At 32.1% G+C, this 22,017-nt stretch overlaps 1 protein-coding gene across 1 annotated transcript in view; it reads right to left on the reverse strand.

Annotated features, from left to right (window-relative positions):
- Nucleotides 1-776: 776 nt before the first annotated feature.
- The window catches only part of LOC141487879 (protein broad-minded-like), a 33,427-nt gene continuing 12,186 nt past the window's right edge, over nucleotides 777-22,017 (reverse strand). The window contains exon 3 of the mRNA XM_074187464.1: nucleotides 777-6,384. Coding sequence (XP_074043565.1) covers nucleotides 6,265-6,384 — 120 coding nt within the window. The 3' untranslated portion in view covers nucleotides 777-6,264. The remainder of the gene's footprint in view (nucleotides 6,385-22,017) is intronic.

Consider the following 22,017-nt stretch of genomic DNA (forward strand, 5'->3'; position numbering starts at 1 on the left):
GGAATGAAGCACTAGGAAATGTCATTCACTATACTATGGCAAAGTACTATACAACTTTTCCACAAGTATCTCTGAAATTAAAAATCTTTAATTGTAAAGAAAAAAAGACAAAATATTTCCAGTTACTTTCCTCTAAGATAATTGATTTTACTGAAATTCTTTCCCCTAAACAGAAAAATTTTGGATTTTAATCTTAATAATATTTTGTCTTTGTCTCATATACTTATCCTCTTATTTGTCTAATTACTCCCTTATAATTCTAAGATATTTCAAAAATTCCTGTATATTTACTAGCAAGTGAATGGTATTTAGGAACCTGTATGTCATCTTACCTCCGTCTAAATAGCTTCTTATTCCCATAAATAAGATTTACCTTGGGGTGGTGGTGGCGCAGTGGATAAAGCATCGGCCCTGGAGTCAGGAGTACCTGGGTTCAAATCTGGTCTCAGACACTTAATAATTACCTAGCTGTGTGGCCTTGGGCAAGCCACTTAACCCCATTTGCCTTGCAAAAATCTAAAAAAAAAAAGATTTACCTTGTAGTTTTAGCTTTTAGAAGAGTTACTTAGTATATCAAGAAGTTAAACTTTCAAGACTCAGAGGTCACTGTGTTAGAATGGGTATTATGAATTGAATCTCTCCCTTTTGTTATTTCTTTTTTTGGGTTCATTTATATTATTATAATAATCTTGTTGTGAGAGTAAACATAAGCCCCCCCCCAAAAATGAGAAACCTCAAGAATAGTGAGAGAAGGAAAAAAAGTACTTCAGTCTGTGTTCAGATTCCAATGGCTATGTCTCTGGTATGAGTAGCCTTCTTTATCATAAGTCCACCAAAGAAGTTGCTTCAATATTTTTCCACAGTTGCTATTACTAGCTGCATTTCCCTCCACTCTATTCATTCCCACTCTCATTTATTCTATTTTCTCTCCCTCTTTTCACCCTTTCCCTATTCAAGTGTGTTGTATCTGAGTATCCTCTTCCATGATCTTCCCTCTCTTCTATCACGTACCCCACTTCCTTCCCCCATTCCCCCTTATCCCACCCTTTTCTTATCATTTTTCTCTAGTGTAAGGTAGATTTCTCTACCCTATTAAGTATGTATGTTATTTCTTCTTAGTCATTTCTGATGAAAATGAAGGCTCACTCATTCCCCCTCACCTTCTTCCATTCCACTTCAATGTGAGTTTTTTTTCTTGCTAATGTGAAATATAGCCCCTTCTTCCTCTCCTTTCTCTTCCTCCCAGTACTTTCTCTTTCTCTGAGGCATAGCTTGCTCTGCACTCACTCTGTTAAGGTTGAGTTCTTTCACCACCCCTTTTGACGATATTAAACCATTATATTCAGCTCCTTCCTGCGCTTTGTGTATATACATACATATATATTTACTCCTTCTCACTGCTCTTATAAATGAGAAAATTGATATGAGTTATCAGTATCTTCTTCCCATGCAGGAATATAAGCAGTTCAACATCATTATTAGTCCTTCTCATCCACCCCCTCTATGGTTCACTTGAGTCCTGTCCTTGGAGATCAAACTTTCTGTTTATCTTTGGTTGTTTCAATAAGAAAGTTTGAAAGTCCCCTGTTTCATTGAAAGTCCATCTTGTCCTCTGAAAAAGGATGTTCAGTTTTGCTGGGTGGTTGATTCTAGTTTGTAAATCAAGATCTTTTGCCTTCTGAAATATCTATTCCAAGCCCTATGCACCCTTAATGTAGATGCTGTCAGATCCTCTGTAAGCCTAATTATAGATTCATGATAGTTGAATTGTTTGTTGCTGGAAGCTTTTCTCTTTGACTTGGGAGTTTGGCTATAATATTCCTGGAAGTTTTGCTTTTGGGATCTCATTCAGGAGGTAATTTCTATTTTACACTTTGCTTCTAGGATCTCAAGGCAATTTTACAGTATTATCTTGAAAAATGAAGTCTAGGCTCTTTTCCTTTTGGACTTTCAGGTAGTCCAATAAATTTTAAATTATTTCTTCTAGATCTGTTTTCAAAGTTGGTTGTTTTTTTCCAATGAGATAGTTCACATTTTCTTATTATTTTTTTGAAATAGTTTTATTTCTTCCTGAGTTCTAGCAAAGTCATCAGCTTTCTTTAGTTTCAGTCTGCATTTGAAGGAGTAATTTTCTTCAGAGAGCTTTTTTAACTCCTTTTCCAGCTGGTCAATTCTGCTTTTTTAAGGCATTCTTCTCCTCATTTTCCTTTTGTCTTGCTTTTTCCTTTTGGTCTAAACTCATTTTTAACATATTGTTTTCTTCAGTGTTTTTTGTATTTCATTCACCAAGCTGTTAATTTGGTTTTTATGATTTCTCTGCATAGCTCTCATTTGTTCTCCCAATTTTTCCTCTACCTCCCTTAAATACTTTTCAAAGTCTTCTTTGAGCTCATCCATAGTCAGAGCCCATTTACTATTTCTCTTGGAAGTTATCAGTATAGATGCTTTGATTTGTCATCTTTTGAATCTTCTATGGGACCAAAGTAATTGTCTATGGTCAGATTCTTCTTTTTTTCTTTTTCTTCTGTTTGCTCATTTCCTCATTCTATGACTGATTATCACAATTCCAAAGCTTTTGGGGGGGGGGGGTTGGGACAACCCACAGGGATCTTAATTCCTCCAAGGTCTTATGAGAAGCTCTAAGCCCAAACTGCAACCTGTATTTGAGTGTGGGAAAACAACTGAGTCCTCAACCTCCTTATCTTCTGTGGGCTGAGAGCTGTGGACATGCTGGGTGGCTCTGCAGACTCCCACTGCAGGTTTTCACTGCAGGCTTGCTCTTGAGGCCATAACTTGCTCTGCACTCACTCTGTTAAGGACTGGTTCTTTCAACACCCCTTCAAGCTATTCCTGGTGATCCCGGCCAGGAGGTCTAGAAACTGTCCCATCTGCCACTTACCTAGGTACCCCAGGGATATAGGCTCTCTGCTCAGCTGCACTGAAGCTGCTGCTGGGGCTGCCTCTGCGCTCTCAACAGCTTTTTCCAAACCCCAGTTCGGTCAGGTGAAACAGACCTTTCTTGAAGAACATCTAATTTGTCTTGGACTGGGAAATTGTATCACTCAATCTTTCTATGGGTTCTGCCTCTCTAAACTTTGAGAAAAGTCATAATTTGATGGCTTTTGGAGTTTTGGGGGGAAGCAGTTTCCAGGAATTCCTGCTTCCACACCACCTTGGCACCCCCCCCTTCCAGCCTTGTTATTCTGGATAGACTTATGATTGTATGTATGAGGGAATTACATTATTCCACTTTAGCCTGTATGTGAGCCTAGATCTTGGAATCTTAAAAAATTTTGAAGCTTTGCCCAGTTGTCTGTATGTTGCAAGTTTCCAGTCACTAGTTTTTACTTTATTACTTTAAACTTTTCACAGGACTATTAATATCTTAGGACACTGCATTTCACAGATTAGGACCTCTTATGATATCTTTACTATATAAAATTTATAGAAAATTATTGCCTATATAATTCTAAATAAATAGTTCCATATCATTCCTTTAACAAATGAATCTACAACCCCAAGGAATCCAGATTAAAAGAGAATTTATTTTTCTAATATGTTTCTAATATATTTTAACCCTCACAATTTTGATTAGAGGTCTTCCTTGAGGGAAACAAAACTCCCCAAGCGATATACTTAGGTTTTGTATTGTCAATTATTTCCAAATCATTACATGGAACACAAAATAGCACTCCAAGACAAAAAGAGAACACAATATTATGACATTTACATAATGGGATGACTACCTTAAGCTTAGAAGAAATTTGAGGCTAATAGGGTGAGTCAGGTCCCTGACTGTAATCCATCATGGAAAAAAGTCTCAGCAATTTCAACCAGTGATTCCTTAAGTTTTTTTTTTCCTTAGGGGCTATTTCAAGCTATTCTCTCTGCTTCTGTCGCTCCATAGAGCATCAATTCCGTATACATTTTGGAAATGAAGCCTTTATTAAAGAAACCTGTTGCAAAGATTTCCTACCACTTCTTTCCCTTTTAATTTTTTATTACATTTGGTGTGCAACACCTTCAATTGCATAAAATAAAATTTCTCTATTTTACCTTTTACAGTCCTCTCTAATCCTTGTTTGGTCTTACTTTTTCCCAATTCATAGATGTGGCAATTTCCCCACACATTTCTTCATGATATGATCTTTTATATCTAGCTTATATGTTCATGTGTAACTTATATTCCTGTGATGGTGTGAGGTGCTAGTCTAAATCTAATTTCTTCCATGCTAAAATAGGAAGCTTTTGACACAACAGTTGGAATCTTAGTGTTTGAGAATATTAGATACATTAAATAAATTTGCTAGGGTAGTAGATACATTTGCTTCTTATATATCTAATTATTTTCCAGTGATTTAGCTCTGTTTCTTAACCAGTAATAAATATGTCAAATGTCTAATTGCTATTCTTCTCCAGTGAAAATTAGTCTCCTGCCTCTAGCTGAAGATAGCTTTCTAAAAGTACAATTTTTGTGTATTATATCCTACCTCAGTTTCCAATCAAAAGCAGCAATGAACATTCAAAAATTAATTTATTGTTTCTTCTTTTTTCCATTTCATATTTCCAATTACTGTGGAGCTACTTTTAAAAAGAAATAAAGTAATGCAAGTTTCTTAGGACCAACAACAATAATTGTTTTTTTTGTTTGTTTTTAGTTTTTGCAAGGAAATGGGGTTAAGTGGCTTGCCCAAAGCCACATGGCTAAGTAATTAAGTGTCTGAGGCCAGATTTGAACTCAGGTACTCCTGACTCCAAGGCCAGTGCTCTATCCACTGGGCCACCTAGCCACCTGACCAATGACAATAATTAAGGAATAGAAGGGAAGAAAGGGAATCATAAACTTCTATTACAGGTGCTGTGAAATAAATTTTGAAAATTAAGTTTGAAAGTAGACAAAGCTACATGTTTTAGGTCATCTAGAGGACTCTAGCTAAATTCACATAAGGCATGGATAAAATGTATAGGATGTCAAGTTAACTTGCTCTATTTTCTTTGATGGACTTTATTGCTACGGTCCTAATAAGGTCATATTGCCATTTACATTATGCAACCTGATTTTGATAGGTTGATGTTCTAATAGTTTAAAATCACACAGAATTGAATATTATACAAGTAATCATGCCTTATGACAGTTCTTTCTTAAACAAAAAGAAAAAAGGCTTATTATAAACCAGTTTTTGGTCAAATTTTTGAAAGGGAGGGGAGATAATTAGAAGAGCCTGCAGCAAATTTGATCAAGTTAAATTTGAAAATGAAATGTTACTATTGTACTACTTTTATTAAAAGTAGAATTTTCTATTGAAAGCAATGGTTATTTAACATATACTGTTTTATGCTCTAAGGATTCTTCACAAATAAACGTAATGGCAGTTATGTTACATGAAAATAAATTGGAACAAGCTTTGAGTCATGTTGTTCAGGCAAATTTTGCTCAAAGACAGATTTTTGTCCAAATTAAAGAAAAAATGTGCTCACTTAAATTAATTCAGTAATGGATACTTCAGTATCCTACTTCAAATGCATTCCAAATCAGATCAATCACTTAAGAAGACATTTCGAAGAACAATAGTAGAATGTTCATCAGGATGGAAGAGCCAATTTAATTTTGAAGTAGAAAATGTAAGGATTTTCATATGAAAATTTATACATGGTATCTTTGCATGTAATTGGAAAAAATAAAATAAAATAAAAAAGAAAATGTATACATGAGTATAGGTATCATATCTCAACTTTTAGAAACTAATTAGGTAATAAAATATTAGTGCACCCCTGTCCTCTTTTATTCTACATGTAGAGATCAGACTCTTCTATAAGAGTCTACACAAGAGCCACGGACACAGAAAACAATTGTCTTGTCTCTATAGTCACATACAGTCTAGCAAGATGATTATTTTCATATTGCTTTTTATTACCAAACTCACTAGAAATATTTCAGTTAGATGGCAATGACTAGATTGGAATAAGGTGGTATGGTTTTAGATTCACATCCAAAAAACACAAATAGAGACCACAAGTAAGCTAGGGCTGACATTAAAGCAATCTACTGGCAATTGTAAACCAATCTAGAAAAATGAATTCATTTAAGGTCACCAATTGAGATAATGTCTTCTTGAAAATACTATTATATTCACAAAACCCTCATTATTGATTTTACAATATGTGCATTCACAAAGCATGAATTTTTATGCATAACAATATGAAACCATCAGTATCCCTTTAAGAACAACTAAAACATGAAATTGAAATGCTCCTTCTCTGGAACTACATGCTTTGCACTCGAATATTCTTCATCTCTTGCAGCAGCATGGGCCTGTAGTTCTGCTCCAAGTTTTCCATGTATTCAAAGTAGTCACTCACCCGAAATCCATGAAGTGCTTCCTCCTGCAGAAACAATGCATAAGGAAATTCATTAACTTTGAAAAAATATATTCAGTTCCAAGTAAAGGAATTTTAAACGTCTGCATTTAACTCTACCTTCTTTTTTCCCCATTACAGGTTAGGTATTTTAGACTACAAGACAAATTCTCTCTCTTTTTTTTTTTATAAGTATGAAATTGGAGTATTCTTCATCAGGCAGTATTTTAAAATGAACTAACTGACTTTTCTGTACCAAAAATTTGCCATGAAACATCTATTAAAACGTTACGAATTCCACAAGCAGATTCATTAAACAATAATACAAATTTGTCTTGGAATTGATTCTGAAGTTCAATTGCTAAAAAAAAGATATTTTGTATCATTTCTTGGATCTGTGATTTCTTTGACATGGCTATTCCGTCAAGTGGTCAAGACTACAAACCATTCATGTCATCTTATGCTAAATACTTATTAAATACTTATTATTACATGACCCCTATCCCCTCAAAATCTGCTAAAGCAGGCTTTTTTCATTCAACAGACCGGGGACCTTCTCCTTATCTGTAGATGCCAAGGCTTTCCTGGGTGATCCTTGATTTCATTACTTAATTGTTCTTCCTTTGCATACATTTTATGCCACTTCTGCACAATTCTTTATGGGTAATTTTTTTGCAGCCTACTCACATTCACCATGCAATTTTATTTTGGTCTGATGCAGCCTTGGGCAATTAAGTGACTCAAGATCATGGATTTTAATGCAATGAGATATATCACAGACCATAAAATGTAAATTTAAAAATATTAACCATAAATAATTAAAAGAATAGTTATTCATTCCATAAATAGCTATTAAGTGTGTACTAAGCAGCTGTCCCTGTGGAAAATACTGAAGATACAAAGAAAAACAAAAGACAGCCTGGGGATTCAAGAAGCCCTTAAGTAACAGGGAGACAAGATGTAAACAACTACTTTGAAAAAAGGTAAATAAGTATCTGTTTATGTAGGAAATAATCTAAAAAAGCAAAATTACTATTATTCAGGGGCACTTGGGAAAGACTTTTTGTAGAAAGTGAGATTTAGCGGGACCTTGAAGGAAGTCAAGAATGTCAGGAAGCAGAAACAAAGGACAGTATTCTAGACATGGGGGACAGCCTAAGAAAAACCTAGAATCAAGAGATAGAGAAGTGAAAGCAACTTTCATCAGTAGATGAAAGGGCATATAGCTGGGAATAAGATGTAAGACAACTGGAAAGGTGGATTAGAGAACAGGTCATTAAGTCTTTAAATGCTAGAGGATTCTGTATTTGATCTTGATAGGGATCCTAATGGAATTTATTGAGTGTGTGTGGGGGGGGATGATAATATTGGATCTGTATTTTAGGAAAATCATGTTGGCAGCTGAGTAGAAGGTGGGCTGTAGTGAAAAGGGGTTTGTGGCAAGCAGACCAATCCAACAAGCTATTGAGGTGGTGAGGACCTGCACTAGACTTAGTTATTATTCTCAAGAAGCTTAAATAATTGTGGAAGAAAAGTTTACCCACATACAAAACAAGTCAAATGAAAATTTGCCTTATTTTTAGTCACATCAGCTAAATGTTTATCAATTTTATTCATCTTTCAAAACAACCACAAATTTCTTTCACATAAAAATGTTTTCTAAGATTTGTGGATTTTATTGTCTTCACTCAGTTCTGCATCCTTTTATGCTTCCTAAACTAATTACTATTTTATGATCTATAAAAGGTGTATTTATTATTTCTTCCATTTTTAAAATCTCAATTTAAATTAAAATTACTTATAAAATATTTGTGCTTTAATACTTTTGTAAAAGTTGCATATGGTGCGAAGAAATACATATACAAAATATGCATAGAGAAATGTGAACAGATATCAGTTTATGTTATATAGTTCAATTCTAGTTTTTCCTATATCTTAACATTTGTTTCATTTCTAAAACTTGTAATTCATTAAATTTTCCTGCAACTATTTGCATTGTTGCCTCTACTTATAAAACAGTTAATCTATCTTTTGTGGATTTATAAATGCAAGGGTATATATGCTATTGATATGTTGTCTACAGTTGCATTTAGTATGATGTAATTCCTTTAAGTTATCTTTTTTATGTTGTGAATTTTTGCTTTGTTTAGTCCTTTATAATGATTAAAACTCCTGCTTTTTTAGACTCACGAATTGCATAATATTTTTTCCATCTATTCAGTTTTATTCTATGCATCTTTGGTTTTTGAGTGTATTTCTTACAAGCAACAGCTTGTGAGGTTTTCTTTTCCTATTCAATGTAACATTTTGTTGTAGTTTACAATAAAAAAATTTAGTGTTTATCTTTGGATGTCTGAGAAAGTATTCAGGAGTACTGAGCTCTTTTCCAGGCAAGTAGGCATTTTATTGGGTGCTGTGATGGCAGAGTGGGCTGAGAGTTGGAAGATAATCTAACAGATTGTTTTTGTTTATACAGGAAAAACAGAAGGAAAAAATGATCTCAGATAAATAATAAGCCTATTAGGAATGGGTCTGGATGTAAGAAATTGATACCACCCAAGGTCAGATTGAAAGGACAGAACTCATAATTAAGTTATATGTGTGTGTGTGTGTATATAGACACATGTGTCTATATACATGTTTGTTAAGGGATTTTGAATATCAAAGTGGACCCCAGATGTTGATAAGTGATTAAGTCTCTAGGCAGAACCTCACGTAAGGAAAAGGGAAAAGAGAACTCTAAGCAGTGGGCACTGATAATAGGCAACGAAAAGACAAAAAGGCCTTGGGGCAAAAGCAGATGTAGGGAATGCAAGAATCAGTAATTCAATCATAGAATTCCCCTCTAACAAGGACTCAGGAAGAATACTCAGAGGAGAACTGAATGTTGGGGAAGGGACTCATTAACTGGGACCCCTGCCCCATTAATTTTTATTTTTCATTGGTCACTTAAAGTTATGAGATTTATATACTTCATTTCTCTCATATTTTATCCTCCAAATTAAAATTTTCCTGATACTTCTTCTTTAAATATAATTTATTTTTACTTATTTTAGTTTAATCTAAGACAACCTTATTTCCAATGGTTTTCTTTCCCCAAATCTTCAAGCACCACTTTCATATTTTCCATTCTTTTCCCTAGTTTAGTTTTATTAATTCCCCTTTCTTTCTTTCTTTAATCTAGATACTTTATACTTTCACTCTTTTTTTCTCAAAAAGTAAACACCTTCTTCCTTTTTCCACTCCTCCATATGTTAGGTTTAAAGTAATTTTCTGTGCCTTTTTTCCTGAAAAAAGATAGAATTCCCTCAGTTTTTTTTTTTATTTCTCTTCCCCCTTTTAACTATTCTAGACATTTTATTCATGGCTCTTATATTTATTTATTGTCTTTAAATTAATACTTCTAAGGTACCTATTTTGAGTTGTCTTTTATAAAAAAAGTTTCTATGTTATTTATTGCCTTACTTTACCTTGCCCCACCACCCTTTTCTATCATGTCTCACTCTCCAAAATTCCAATTCCTGAATATGACAGAGAGGATAGAAGTATTTCTCCACTGGATAAACATTGTTCTATCCCTGATTCATCACCACAAAAATCATTACTGTGTTGAGAAATATAGGTTGACTTTCTCTTCATGGTTAATCTTTGCCTTGATTACATCATATATTCCACTATATCTTCTTCCTTTCTTCTCCCTTCTTATGGGCTTCCCATTCTTCAGTAAAATCTCCCACATGCATGTGAACATAAAACACTGATACACTCTGGATAGGGTGATGTGAGGTTTTAATTCATTTTTCAGACCTGTTCCTCCACTATCACTTCTATTTGACTTCCATTTTCACCTTTCATCTTATTCTCCACACCTGAGACTTCTCCTGCTCGCTGATTCCATGACTCCTCATAGAATCTCCACTTAAGGAAGGTCGTAAGATCAGTCCAGTGGCATTCTTTTGCTGGCTCACACAAAACTTCCACTACCATTTATCCAGCTGAGTATTCCTGCTCCCCTTCAATCTCCCTTTATGTTTCATCTTTCTTCATTAGAAGATAAACTCCCTTTCTTCTCATATTATATTCTCAGTACTTAGCATAGCACTTAACATATAGTAAAGTTTTAATAAATGCTTCTTGTCTAGTTCATTTTCAGATAGTAAAACTAATAACAGATTGGGATTAACAACAGCTATGATATATTAACAAAGGAGTCTTTTCCTTTTAGTCTCTTTGCATATATTTCTTTGTTTCTTTCTTTCATAGTTTCTTTTTAACTGGGGTAATTTATTTCATGACCTGTGTCTTCCTTTGTTCCTCTACTGGATTACCACTTTTGAGGGACTTTGCAAATATCCTAACCCCCACAAAAGTGGTAAACAAAGGAAATAACCTCAGGTGTGGTATCCATTGTTGGAATGCTTCTAATAATTTTATTTAAGTACTATTTTTTTCATTAATGATTAAGTTCAGATTTGGAAGTTATGTCTCTCTGGATTGCATTTTTAGCTTCTTTTCTCTTCAGAACACATTCTATTCCCTTCAATGGCTTCTGGTTGTTGAAAAATAGTCTTGGTATTATTCAAATTTATTTTAAGGTTTTTCTCCTATTCACTTGAACAATTTGTTTGTCTTTGGAACTGTTAAAATTCTAGAATGTGTGCATGTTCCTCCTTGAATTCCTCCAAGTAATTTATGAATTCTTTTGATTGACATTTTATTTTAATCTTTGGTGTTCAGAAGGTCTGCACAGTTTTCATTTCTTATCTTGTTATTCTGGGAGATACATAATCTTTAAAGTTCCTCTATACACATCTTTTTTCCCCCCACTAGATTAGTGCTTTATTGGAATAGAGATTGTGTTTTTTTTAATCATTACTGCTTTTTGCTTATCTGCTTCTAGATTGTCCTTTACTTCTGGGTATTGAATTCCCAGTTATTTTCACTTGTTTCCTTGATAAATTTTGGCACTGCAGATCCAAGTTTTTCTAATTTGACAATTACTTCTGTAGTGCAGTCCATAAATTCTGCTCCTATAATTATAAATATTCTAGTAAAATATGCGGTTACATCCTCCTATGATTTCATCTTCTCTTGGGAATACACAATATTCTCAAGTCTCATTAGGTGTTGATTCATTTTCTTTCATCTTGCAATATTTATTCATATTGGTTACCTGTCTTAGAAGTCTGTCCTTCATTTTTCAATGAAACTTGTATTTCAGTTTCATATTCCTTTCTCTCTAACATAACACATGTAAAAATTAAATACTGAGTATTAGGGAAGTCATTCAGTTTGTTAATAATAAATAAACTCTAAATTTTATTTTTTAATTTCACTTTGCCACAATTCTTTAACAAAGTTTTCCTAGTCAGCAAAGTAGTGCAGTGGATGGGCACTAGTCTGGAGAGAGAAAGACCTGAGTTCAAACACAGTAACTATGTGACTTTTGGCAAATTGTTTAACATCTGTCTGCTTCACTTTTTTTCAGCTGTAAAATGGGGATTATAAAGCACCTATCTCACAAAACTCAAATAAGATAATATTTCCAAAGTGCTCAGCACACAGTGAATACTTAAGAAATTCTTCCCTCCCTACACAGTCATTTTTGTATTGAATTCAGACAAGAACATCAATTATTTAGATCTCATTTTCTTCAATTTACTTGGTTTCACTGAATTTTAATTAGAAACAATGTGTCTTTATTCTTATCTTCATTCTTTCCTTTTTTGAAAATTTTTCTCAGTATGATAAAGGAATAATCTTTCAATTGAAGTATTAATTTAAAATGACTAGGTGAGAATCAAAGTGTTACACTGCTTGATTTGACTATCCTTTGTATAGTCTCCATGTAGTAGGAACTTACTAGCACCATCACTAAAAATGTAAATTTAAAGGCTTTACAATCTGTCATTCAAAAATGCTTATTTACTATATAAAGGGAAAATGATTTCAGTGCATATTAAAAATTTTAAGAATGAATCTTCAAATTTTCTCATGTATATTAAGAATTCAATAAGATAAGGGGTTTGGAATAGAATTTTTTATTTCTTTCTTGGCAAAAATAAGTGAAAAATCTAATAAAATATGTTTCAATACTTGAAATTAATTTTAAATAAAAAAATACTATTTAGGAATGTATAAAGGTCTTGGTTTGTTTTAAGTACATGTTCCAAGATACAACTATATCTGGAAAATATTGTTTCTCATTTTAGACATTAATTTTTAAGCAAAAGAAAAGTAGCTCACAAATTATAGTGAATATGTGCAAATAAAATCAAGGAAACTAACTTTTAAGAGACTGCTTTATGACAAAATGTTAAATATACACTTTATAAAATTGCCTTTTAGATGATCATTTATTATGATTTATTGATGCATAAATTATTATATAGACATGTATATATCTATATCTATATCTATCTATATACATATATATAGATACACACAGACATACATATAAATATAAATATTCCTATTCTCCAATTCTATTTTTCTTGTGTCACTTTGACACAATTTTTCACACTAGTCTAAAAATTTTTTTCTTGCTAAAGTTAATATATTATTTAAATTGTCAAATTATTCAAATTCTAATAGGCTAGTTTCTTAGAATATTTTTTCACTTATAATCCCAAGTGTTACATTCAGTACAGGAAGCCCTTATTTTGGAAATAACTAAAAAGATCATGATTGGCATCCAATCTATCTTCTTTTACGTTTGCAAAATGTTTTTATCTATGTTTTTCTCATATAATCCTCTGAACTACTTCTAGACGTAGGTGCTTTTACAGATAAGGAAACTGAGGAGGAGAGAGGTTGCTACCTGACCAAGTCATCTAACATAGAAATAAGATCTTATCCTCGATATTTCTTAACTCCATGTTCAGCACCTTTCCTTCAACTTAGTCAAACTATATCATTTTTTCAGTTTTTGAAACATGTTCACAAATTCTATCTCATTTTATTTTCACAGATCTGTGAAGTTCAATTAATCATAATTTTACAGATGAGGAAAATAAATTCATGGTTAAGGAACTTATTCAAGGTCCTAGGGAAAGTAAGTGGCAGAGCTAGGATTAGAACTCAAATCTTCAGACTTCTGAGTCAGGCCATTACATTAAATCTCTATTAAGTAAAAGATAACAAGATAAAAAATACTCAATACCTTACCAAATATTAAGGTTTTCTCATATATATACATGTATGTATATATATGAAGGTACTTTTTAAATGAATAATAGTATGATATAAAGTATATCTACAATATTAAGTTACTAAGACTATGAAAGTAAAATAGGAATGCTCCTTTAGGAAACATACACAGCTAATATATAACAGATGTGGAATAAGAACAAAAATTTATTTTAGGTTATTTTACAAATCTAAACAATGAGATTTTCCTTTTGACAAAAGATCCCCATTACCCTTTGACAGTCTCTCTGTCACATATGTATCAATTTATATATATCAATATTTATTTACAGATCAATCTATAAATAGCTATATATTTAATGATATCTATAACTATAGACATAAATATAAATTTATATATAAATTATACGCTATAAATTTATATATCTGTTAACACACACACACATAGACCTATACTAGGATATGCAAACTGTTTCATTGTTAATGTTGTCAGAGAAACTCTTCCTGATCATCTTGGCTATTATCAGTACGCTCTTTGAGAGCAGGTCTTATTTGCCTTTTTTGTCTTTCTATCTATCTAAAGTGTCTAAAACAATATCTTACATATTGCTTAAAAAATGTTCCTTAAATCAAAATGAATTTTAATGTGATTTGCTAAACTGAACTGTTATCTTCCTTCTAGTAATTTTTATTTTCAAAAGTTCTATTTTTGGCACTCGATAACTATCTCTTTTGTACTTCAGACATCCATGGGAGAAGATTGGAATATGGAAGAGTTAAGAAATTGTGCCAAATATAGATAACTTGGAGGAGTCTGGAGGAGTAGGTTGAATTTGGTTAGGAACAATTTCTCAATATTTGGGAAAAATTAAAAAAAATGCGAATTAAGGATGCAGACCAAGATAGTAGTTCAAATTCTACTTTCATATTATAAGAAAAGGAGGACCAAGGACCATTTAAGGAAGATAATAAAGAACTGAGGTGAATTGTGGATAATCAAAGAGGACCAGAGACTAGAATCATGAGAGACTGAGACAAAAAAAGGATATGAAAAGACAAGAGTATTTGGAAAGATAAATCAAAGTGAGAAAGTAAAGGTAAGTGGAATAATCAGAGGGTAAAGCAAATTGATAAAGAGGCTTGTGGGAATCAATGGAGAAATAGGTTAGTGGAGGTGTGAGACTATAAGAAAGTAAGTTGAATAGGGTTATCAGTAAATAGTTAGCCAGGTATTGAGGATAAAGATGAAAATACCCTCAAGCAGTTTCAATAAACTAGCTTTTATACAGAAGTGAGAGAAACTGCAGTTATTGAAAAGTGTGCAATGTTTATATTACTTCATAGCTAAATGAATGCTATTTTCCTGAAGAGAAAGTGAAGGGACTCAAAGAATACATTTCTATAAGCTAAGTTACCAGAGAATGAAAAATTCCTAAATTAAACACCAGGCCTTAACAGGGAGAAAAATGAGGCTGAGAGGAAGAAGAGATAACTGGACCCTTGTCAAACTCATAGAGGATGAAAGAATGATACAAACAGGAGGAGAATGAAAATAATGATAAAATTAGCTATTAAAGATTCTTCTTGAGGAAATAAGTCAAATGCTTGAGGAAGGAGAAGAATTTGTACACCAAAGAATGATACTAGAGTCAAAGAAGGGAGATGAGACATCATCTAGTAGGTCAAAGATTATGAGAAAAGTACCATTATTTGCAAATTCCTGACACAGGAGCTATTTGTTGAACTGAAAACAAAAGAGAGAGCTATTGTCTTTCTGGGGTACATTTTCAAGTAATTATTTCAGAGAAGTCTCTTGTGATGCTTTATCACAAAACAGATGACACCACCACCAATTCCTATGATTCATTATAGCACAAATGATCTCTATATAGAACTTTAAAAATACAGGCAACTAGATGGTAGAGTGGGCATTGCCAAATGAACTTGGGCATATCATTAACCTTTATTTGCCTACTTATTTATCTATACTTGAGGATAATGATAGCCTCACAGGGTTGTGAGGATCAAATGAGGTAAGACTGTAAAGCACTTAGCACACTATGGAACATTTCTAAAGTACTATAGAAATGCTGGTGATGATGATGAAGATGATGTCCTGGACAAGAACTAAATATCATAAGACCATAGATTGTAGTTTACATTTTCTTTTCTCTTGCTTGCCTTTAATGAAAAGTAATGAGAAAAAATAATTTCTGAAGTGTATAACTATCAATGATAGGAATATAAAAGTATAGATTGGGATTCTGGATCACAGTTTATAATAAAGGGTTGATAAATGATTGACCAGAGATGGACTTTACCTAATAGAGGCTGGTAAGAATAACATCATTGGACATTTCTGTAAGTTAAGGGGGGTAGAAGACTGCTTCTGTGTATTTCCTAAATGAAATAACAAAAAAGAAACAAATGAGGATGAATAACAGAAATTCACAAGAAAGAAGTCAATAGAACAAATGGCCTCAAATATCTATACTTAAATCCCAAAAGTTTAAAGAAAAGGAATTAGAGATCTTAATGCAATGAGGAAATTTGATCTTATAGGGTTTAGTGGATTTCAGAAAAAGTCCATGTCTTGACTATGAATTTCAACATATATACTCTTTCTTCAAAAGAAACAGGACATGTAAAATTTTGTATGTATGTGAGTGTGTGTGCATGTGTGTGTGTGTTGGGGGAAGTGATAAGGGGAGTAGAGATGGAATAACATTTTATATTAAGAACGTATATTCATTTGACGAAATATAGAAACCAAAGGTGAGGAGCATGACAGAAAATATTTAGATGGTTAAAGGGAGAAATAGAATTGATTTTGTAAAAGGAATATATTTCAGATCACTTGGGACAAAGGAAAATAAGAGAAGAGAAACAGATTCAAAGCCTGAACATGAGATATGATGCAAGAGTTAAATGGGACTTCAATCTCCCAGAAATCTGCCAGCGCTTTCTCAGCATATAAAAGGAACAGTTAATAACTTCTTCTCTTACCTTAGTGATGATATGTCATCTTTCAAGAAGGAGAGAAACTAATAAAGAAATTCTAATAGAAACCAGTTGCTGGTGTGGAAAGGAAACTAGGAGAAATGGACCAATCCTCCATGGGGTTTAGGACAGAAGGGAGGAATTTTGCTAATAGTCTGACAGTGCACACAATATTTGGGAAAAGCAGATTTCAAACAGTTCAAAGGAAGGATTAGCAAAGTTCCATAGATAAAAATTTTCTACAGGGAAAATCAGCATAGGAGGAATTAAAAGAAGGATTACTCAGAGATGAAATTCTGAAGGCCTAAAAGAAAACAATTTCAATACAGAGGAAAAATGGGATTTATCTGAAAAAAACCTGAAGAATATAAATAGAGAATTCACTAAACAACTTAAGATTTTTAAATGTACAGAAAGATGGAGGTGAGGGAAGTTAATAGAGTACACTGATAAAGGTGTGACATGTCATAGAGTTAGGGATGCTAAAGTTCATAATGAGTTAATGCTGCATAGAGAAGCTAAAGACAAAAAATGGTAGTGAGTTTGTTATATTGTTTCAAAAGGAGAATCAAAGAAGAGACAAGATCTTCAGTTGTAGATGAGAATATAATAATTGACAACAAAGAGATGGCGAAACTTTAAATCTTATTTTTTCTATTCTTTTCTCTGGAAAAAGGTGATATTTATACCAATCATAGAACAAAATTGCCCAACAGTGAGATGATGAGCTAAGAACATAATCCTTTTCAAATTTTATTTTTTTAAGGTAAATGCAGAAGGAGGAAAAATTGAATTCTGAATGAGATCAGTTTTGGACAATCCTGTATCTTCAAAACTGATCTCATTCTGTTTTTTTTTTAAAAAAAAGGAGAAGGCTATGTCAAATAGGATCTTACTATAAATGATGGGGTTTGTAGAACACTGCAGCTTTTTTGAAGGAAGGATATATTTACTTCGTGTTTATATCCAGAGTCAGGTCCAATGTTTGCCCCCAAAATGTAGACAATTAAATGTTTGTTGAATTAAACTGAATTTGCAGAAAGCAAACTTTCACTGAAGAACATTTAAGAGGAGTTTTATAAGGCTCTCTAATTTTCTACTCTAGTTACAAACAGCTTAGAAACTGGCAGAGTGAAGAGGCAGAGGGACCGTACACTTAAGTGGAAATTTAAACCTTCAAATATTTTGTGAGAAAAAAAATTCTAGTCTGAGAGGAAGGAGAACAGCACTTAGGAAGTTCTAATAGTCTACTAGAGTAGATTACTATATACTTAAATGGTATGCCTACCCAGAAACCAAACTATGAGTCAATATTAGTTGTTACTGAGTTCTGAAATAAAATGAAATTGAAAGTTGAGTTGATTACAGGAAGACAATCTTAAAATAAACTCAAAAAGAGTCTATTTGCCCTTATAAGAGCACTCAAAGCTATTCCAACAAATGTCATTATTTTATAAAACATCAACAAAATGAATAAGGAGGTTGAGGAAGAGGATGATCTAGAGAAAAATATACAGGTTAGTACTGAAAGAATACCTGTGAATATTACCACTATACTAAAGTTATTTCTGATTGAGATCAACCTATCCACAGAATTTATTTTAAAGCAATGGCTACTTTTATAGAGTTAATATTCAATCTGTGTCCCTTAACCTCATCTTTCTTTCTTCATCCTGTCAACATCTACTGGTAATAACAGCTGCAACTCAAGAAATTTCTTGACATTTTCTTGATTGGTTGGAAATTAATCTGAGTTTTTGTAATTATCAACTGATTTTGCTATAATATGCAGCCTTTCGTTGGAACATATTTTTTCTTTTAAATAGCTAATGGGGAGCATTCTAATCATCAATATTTTTTTTTTAAATTTGGTGTCTATCATCTCTCATCTGCTGCTAAATCAGTTAAAGTTGTTTTTGTGATAGCACTGATGTTTTTATGGCAATAGAATTTAAGTAGATGCACTTAATTTTCATTTTTGTAGAGAAGTTGCTAATATTTGAGTCAAGGAAGAGATCTAATGAATTTTTATAGAGAGCTGACATTGCTGATATGCAACAGCTGTAGGAAATGATACAGTGAATGTATAATGTTATATTAATAGAGAATCTTGAGACCTCTAAAAACCCATCTTCCATTTTTAAAGAGGATAAAATAGGAAAACAACATAAACAATTTCACTTTAGAATTAACCTGTAACATCTTGAAGGAAACAAAAGTTTTACTCTTTACACATAATATGGCATACTTAAGAGAATTCTAAAAAATCAACTTAATAAACTACTTGAAACAATTAAAACAGTTCTCAATAATCACATATAAGAATAAAAAATTACATCATAAGGGCTACAAATTGCTTTTTCTATGCAATATAGATGTAAATGATGAAAACAACTTTCATTTGTTTAGAAATTTATATCTTATAAATACATTGCAAGGAAAACTTCCATGGCAATAAGAATTTTGTGATAATAATAACCAAATATAAATATATGAGTTCAATAAGAGGAAGAACATAGAAGCTTATTTTTAAGATTTCCATGACTTATAATTTTATCTACATAAGCTTTCCTCTTCACTAATGTAAATTTAGAAACATAACTATAAGAGTAGAGATTCTTAATTTGTAAAAATAACTACACCTAGTGTAACATGCAATTTGAGATTTCCTAAAGACTGATGTATAACTGGAGTACAGAAGAGAGACTAGGGTGAGGTAAATGAAACTGAAAATCATGTGTACTGAAATGATCACTGAAATAATGGAGCTGATGAGATTACCAAGGAATGGCTGTTGTATTTTGTTTGTTTGTATTTTAAGTGTTATCAGCATCTATTGAGAGAATCATATGATTTCTATTAGTTTTGTCATAGATATGGTCAATGATGCTGATTGTTTCCTAATATTGAACCATTCTTAGATGTATAATAGTGATCTTTGTTTCAACCTCGATTTTATTGAGATGAGAAGAAAACTGTGTTTAAAAAATTGAGATCAGGCAGATAAATCAACAGGTTACTTATTAATAACAGAATGAAAGATGACATATAAATGAACTCAGAAATAACAAGATAAAGAAAAATGAAGTAACATGTGATGAGACAGCAAAATTGTGGATATCCAAGAGAGTATGTGATCATAGTGGGATGCTCCTAATGATACAAGAGAGAAATAAAAATCTTCGAAGAAGAATGGATAGCCTGTAGAGGTTATTGACAAAATTGAAAAACTTGAATATGCCTTAGCAAATCTCTCCAAGAAAACAAGAGAAAAAAAAATTTGTGAGAAAGATTAAATAATAATGGTGTATAAGGTACAAGAATGGAAGATTTAGAATAGACAGATTGAAGTTTAGAATTAATAAAGTTAACAAAGTATAAAAATCCTGTTTAAAAAAATTAAAATATTTTACAAATAACAAAATAAATTAGAGGAGAGAAGAGAAAGGGAGGATTATAATCAACTAATGGAGAAAGAAAAAAGGAAGGATTAAATTATGTAAAAAGAAGAATGAAAAAGGAATTAATAAGTAAATTCCAAAAACCAGAAGAAAGGATGACAAAAGGGCTAAGGAGAATGAAAAAAAATTAATTTTTATAGCATTTTTTAAAAGTTCCAGTTTATATCTCTCCCCAACCCAGTGAGAAGGCACACAATATGATACCCATTATAACTACGAAGTCACTTAAAACAATTCTGTATTAGTAATGTTCAGAAGGGGGGGGTAGACAAAAAATAATGAAAATGAAAAACAATCCTTTCCTATGAAGAAAAAAAAATACCATTTTTCATTCTAAGTCCTTTGGAATTGTCTTGTATCATTGTGTTGATGAAAGTAAAATCTTTCATAATTGACCATCATTACAATATTGTTGTTTCTGTGTACAGTGTTCTATTAGTTCTGCTCACTTCAGTTTGCATATGGGTAGGGTGAAATCATCCTATCCATAATTTCTTATGATGGAATTCCATCCCAATCATATACTAAAACTTGTTCAACCATTCTAAAATTGATTGAGATTTCCTAAATTTCTAATTCTTTGCCACCACAAAAGGATCTGCAATAAATATTTTTGAATTTTATAGGTCCTTTTCCTTTTTTCTTTAATCTCTTTGGCATACAGTCTTTGCAGTGTTATTTCTGAGTAAAAAAGTGTGTCCTTTGCGCATAGCTGTAAGTTGTTTCTGGCTGGACCAGTTCAAAACTCGACTAGCAATGTATTGGTGCCCTTATGTTTCCAGTATCTGTTATTTTCCTTTTCTTTCACATGAGCCAAAAAGATAAATGTGAGGTAGTACTCCAAAATTGCTTTGATTTGCATTATTCTAAACAGTGATTTAGAGTATTTTTATCTGATTGTTCATAGTTTTGATTTCTTCTAAGAGCAGCCTATTCATCCTTTGATCATTTATCAGGTGAGGAATAAAGGGAGGGAGGAATTTAGAGGAAAGAGAAGAGAATCAATGAAAATAGGTTTTTATTAAAATAGATTAGGCAAAAGTAACTTAAGAAAAATTACTATCTTTAAAGAGAATTTTTTAAAAATACCAACTCAGAAAAAGAAAGCCATATTAGAGACAAGGATAAAAATATAAACATAAATCTTATAACCTTTATTGGATTATTTAATCCATTCATATGTGAATAAAAGTATAAATTAAAGTAGAAAACAAAACCCCAACATCTGCCGCTTCTGTTTTGCTGTGAGTTTTCCCTCCTATTCTTCATTTTAAAAAATTAAAAACCTTTGTTATATAAACTGGAGATAAGGACTACAAGAAATTGGGGAATATAAAAAACAAACTCTATCAATGAAAAATTTTAAAAGAAAAAATTGAACCTCATTCCTAAAATTTTGGTACAAATCCTATCTGATCACATTGTTATCCTAGTAATAAATTGCAATCATTTTGCTAAAATTTTAAGAAAAATTCATTAGGGAAAATGGTCTATATTTTTTTTTTCCCTTTTCTTTTTGATTTGGCTCTTCCTAGTTTAGGTATCTGTACCATATTGATGTCATAAAAGGAATTTGGCAGAACTTATTCACCATTTTTTTCAAAGAGTTTAATAAACTAGTATTGGAATAGTATAGTATTGGAATAGTATTGGAATTAATAGTATTAGAATTAATTAATTAATACTACTAATTAATTAATAGTATTGGAATTAATCATTCTTTATATGTTTGGGAGAATTCACTTGCAAATCCATCTGGCTCTGGAGATTTTTTTCTTAAGGACATTGATGTCTTGTTCAATTTCTTTTTCTGAAATGGGATTATTTAAGTGCTTTGTTTCCTCCTGTTAATCTGAGAAATTTATATTCTTGTAAACATTCATCCATTTCACTTAGATTGTCAAATAGTTTTATTGGCAACCAATTGGGCAAAATAGCACCAAATTGTTACTTTAATTCCCTCCTCAATGGTGGTGAATTCAGCTTTTTAATTTTTTAAAAATGATAAATTTTGATTTTCTTCATTATTTTTTAAATCAAAGTAAGCAAA

Source organism: Macrotis lagotis, chromosome 5 (genome assembly GCF_037893015.1).
Source record: "Macrotis lagotis isolate mMagLag1 chromosome 5, bilby.v1.9.chrom.fasta, whole genome shotgun sequence".
NCBI classification, from domain to species: domain Eukaryota; kingdom Metazoa; phylum Chordata; class Mammalia; order Peramelemorphia; family Peramelidae; genus Macrotis; species Macrotis lagotis.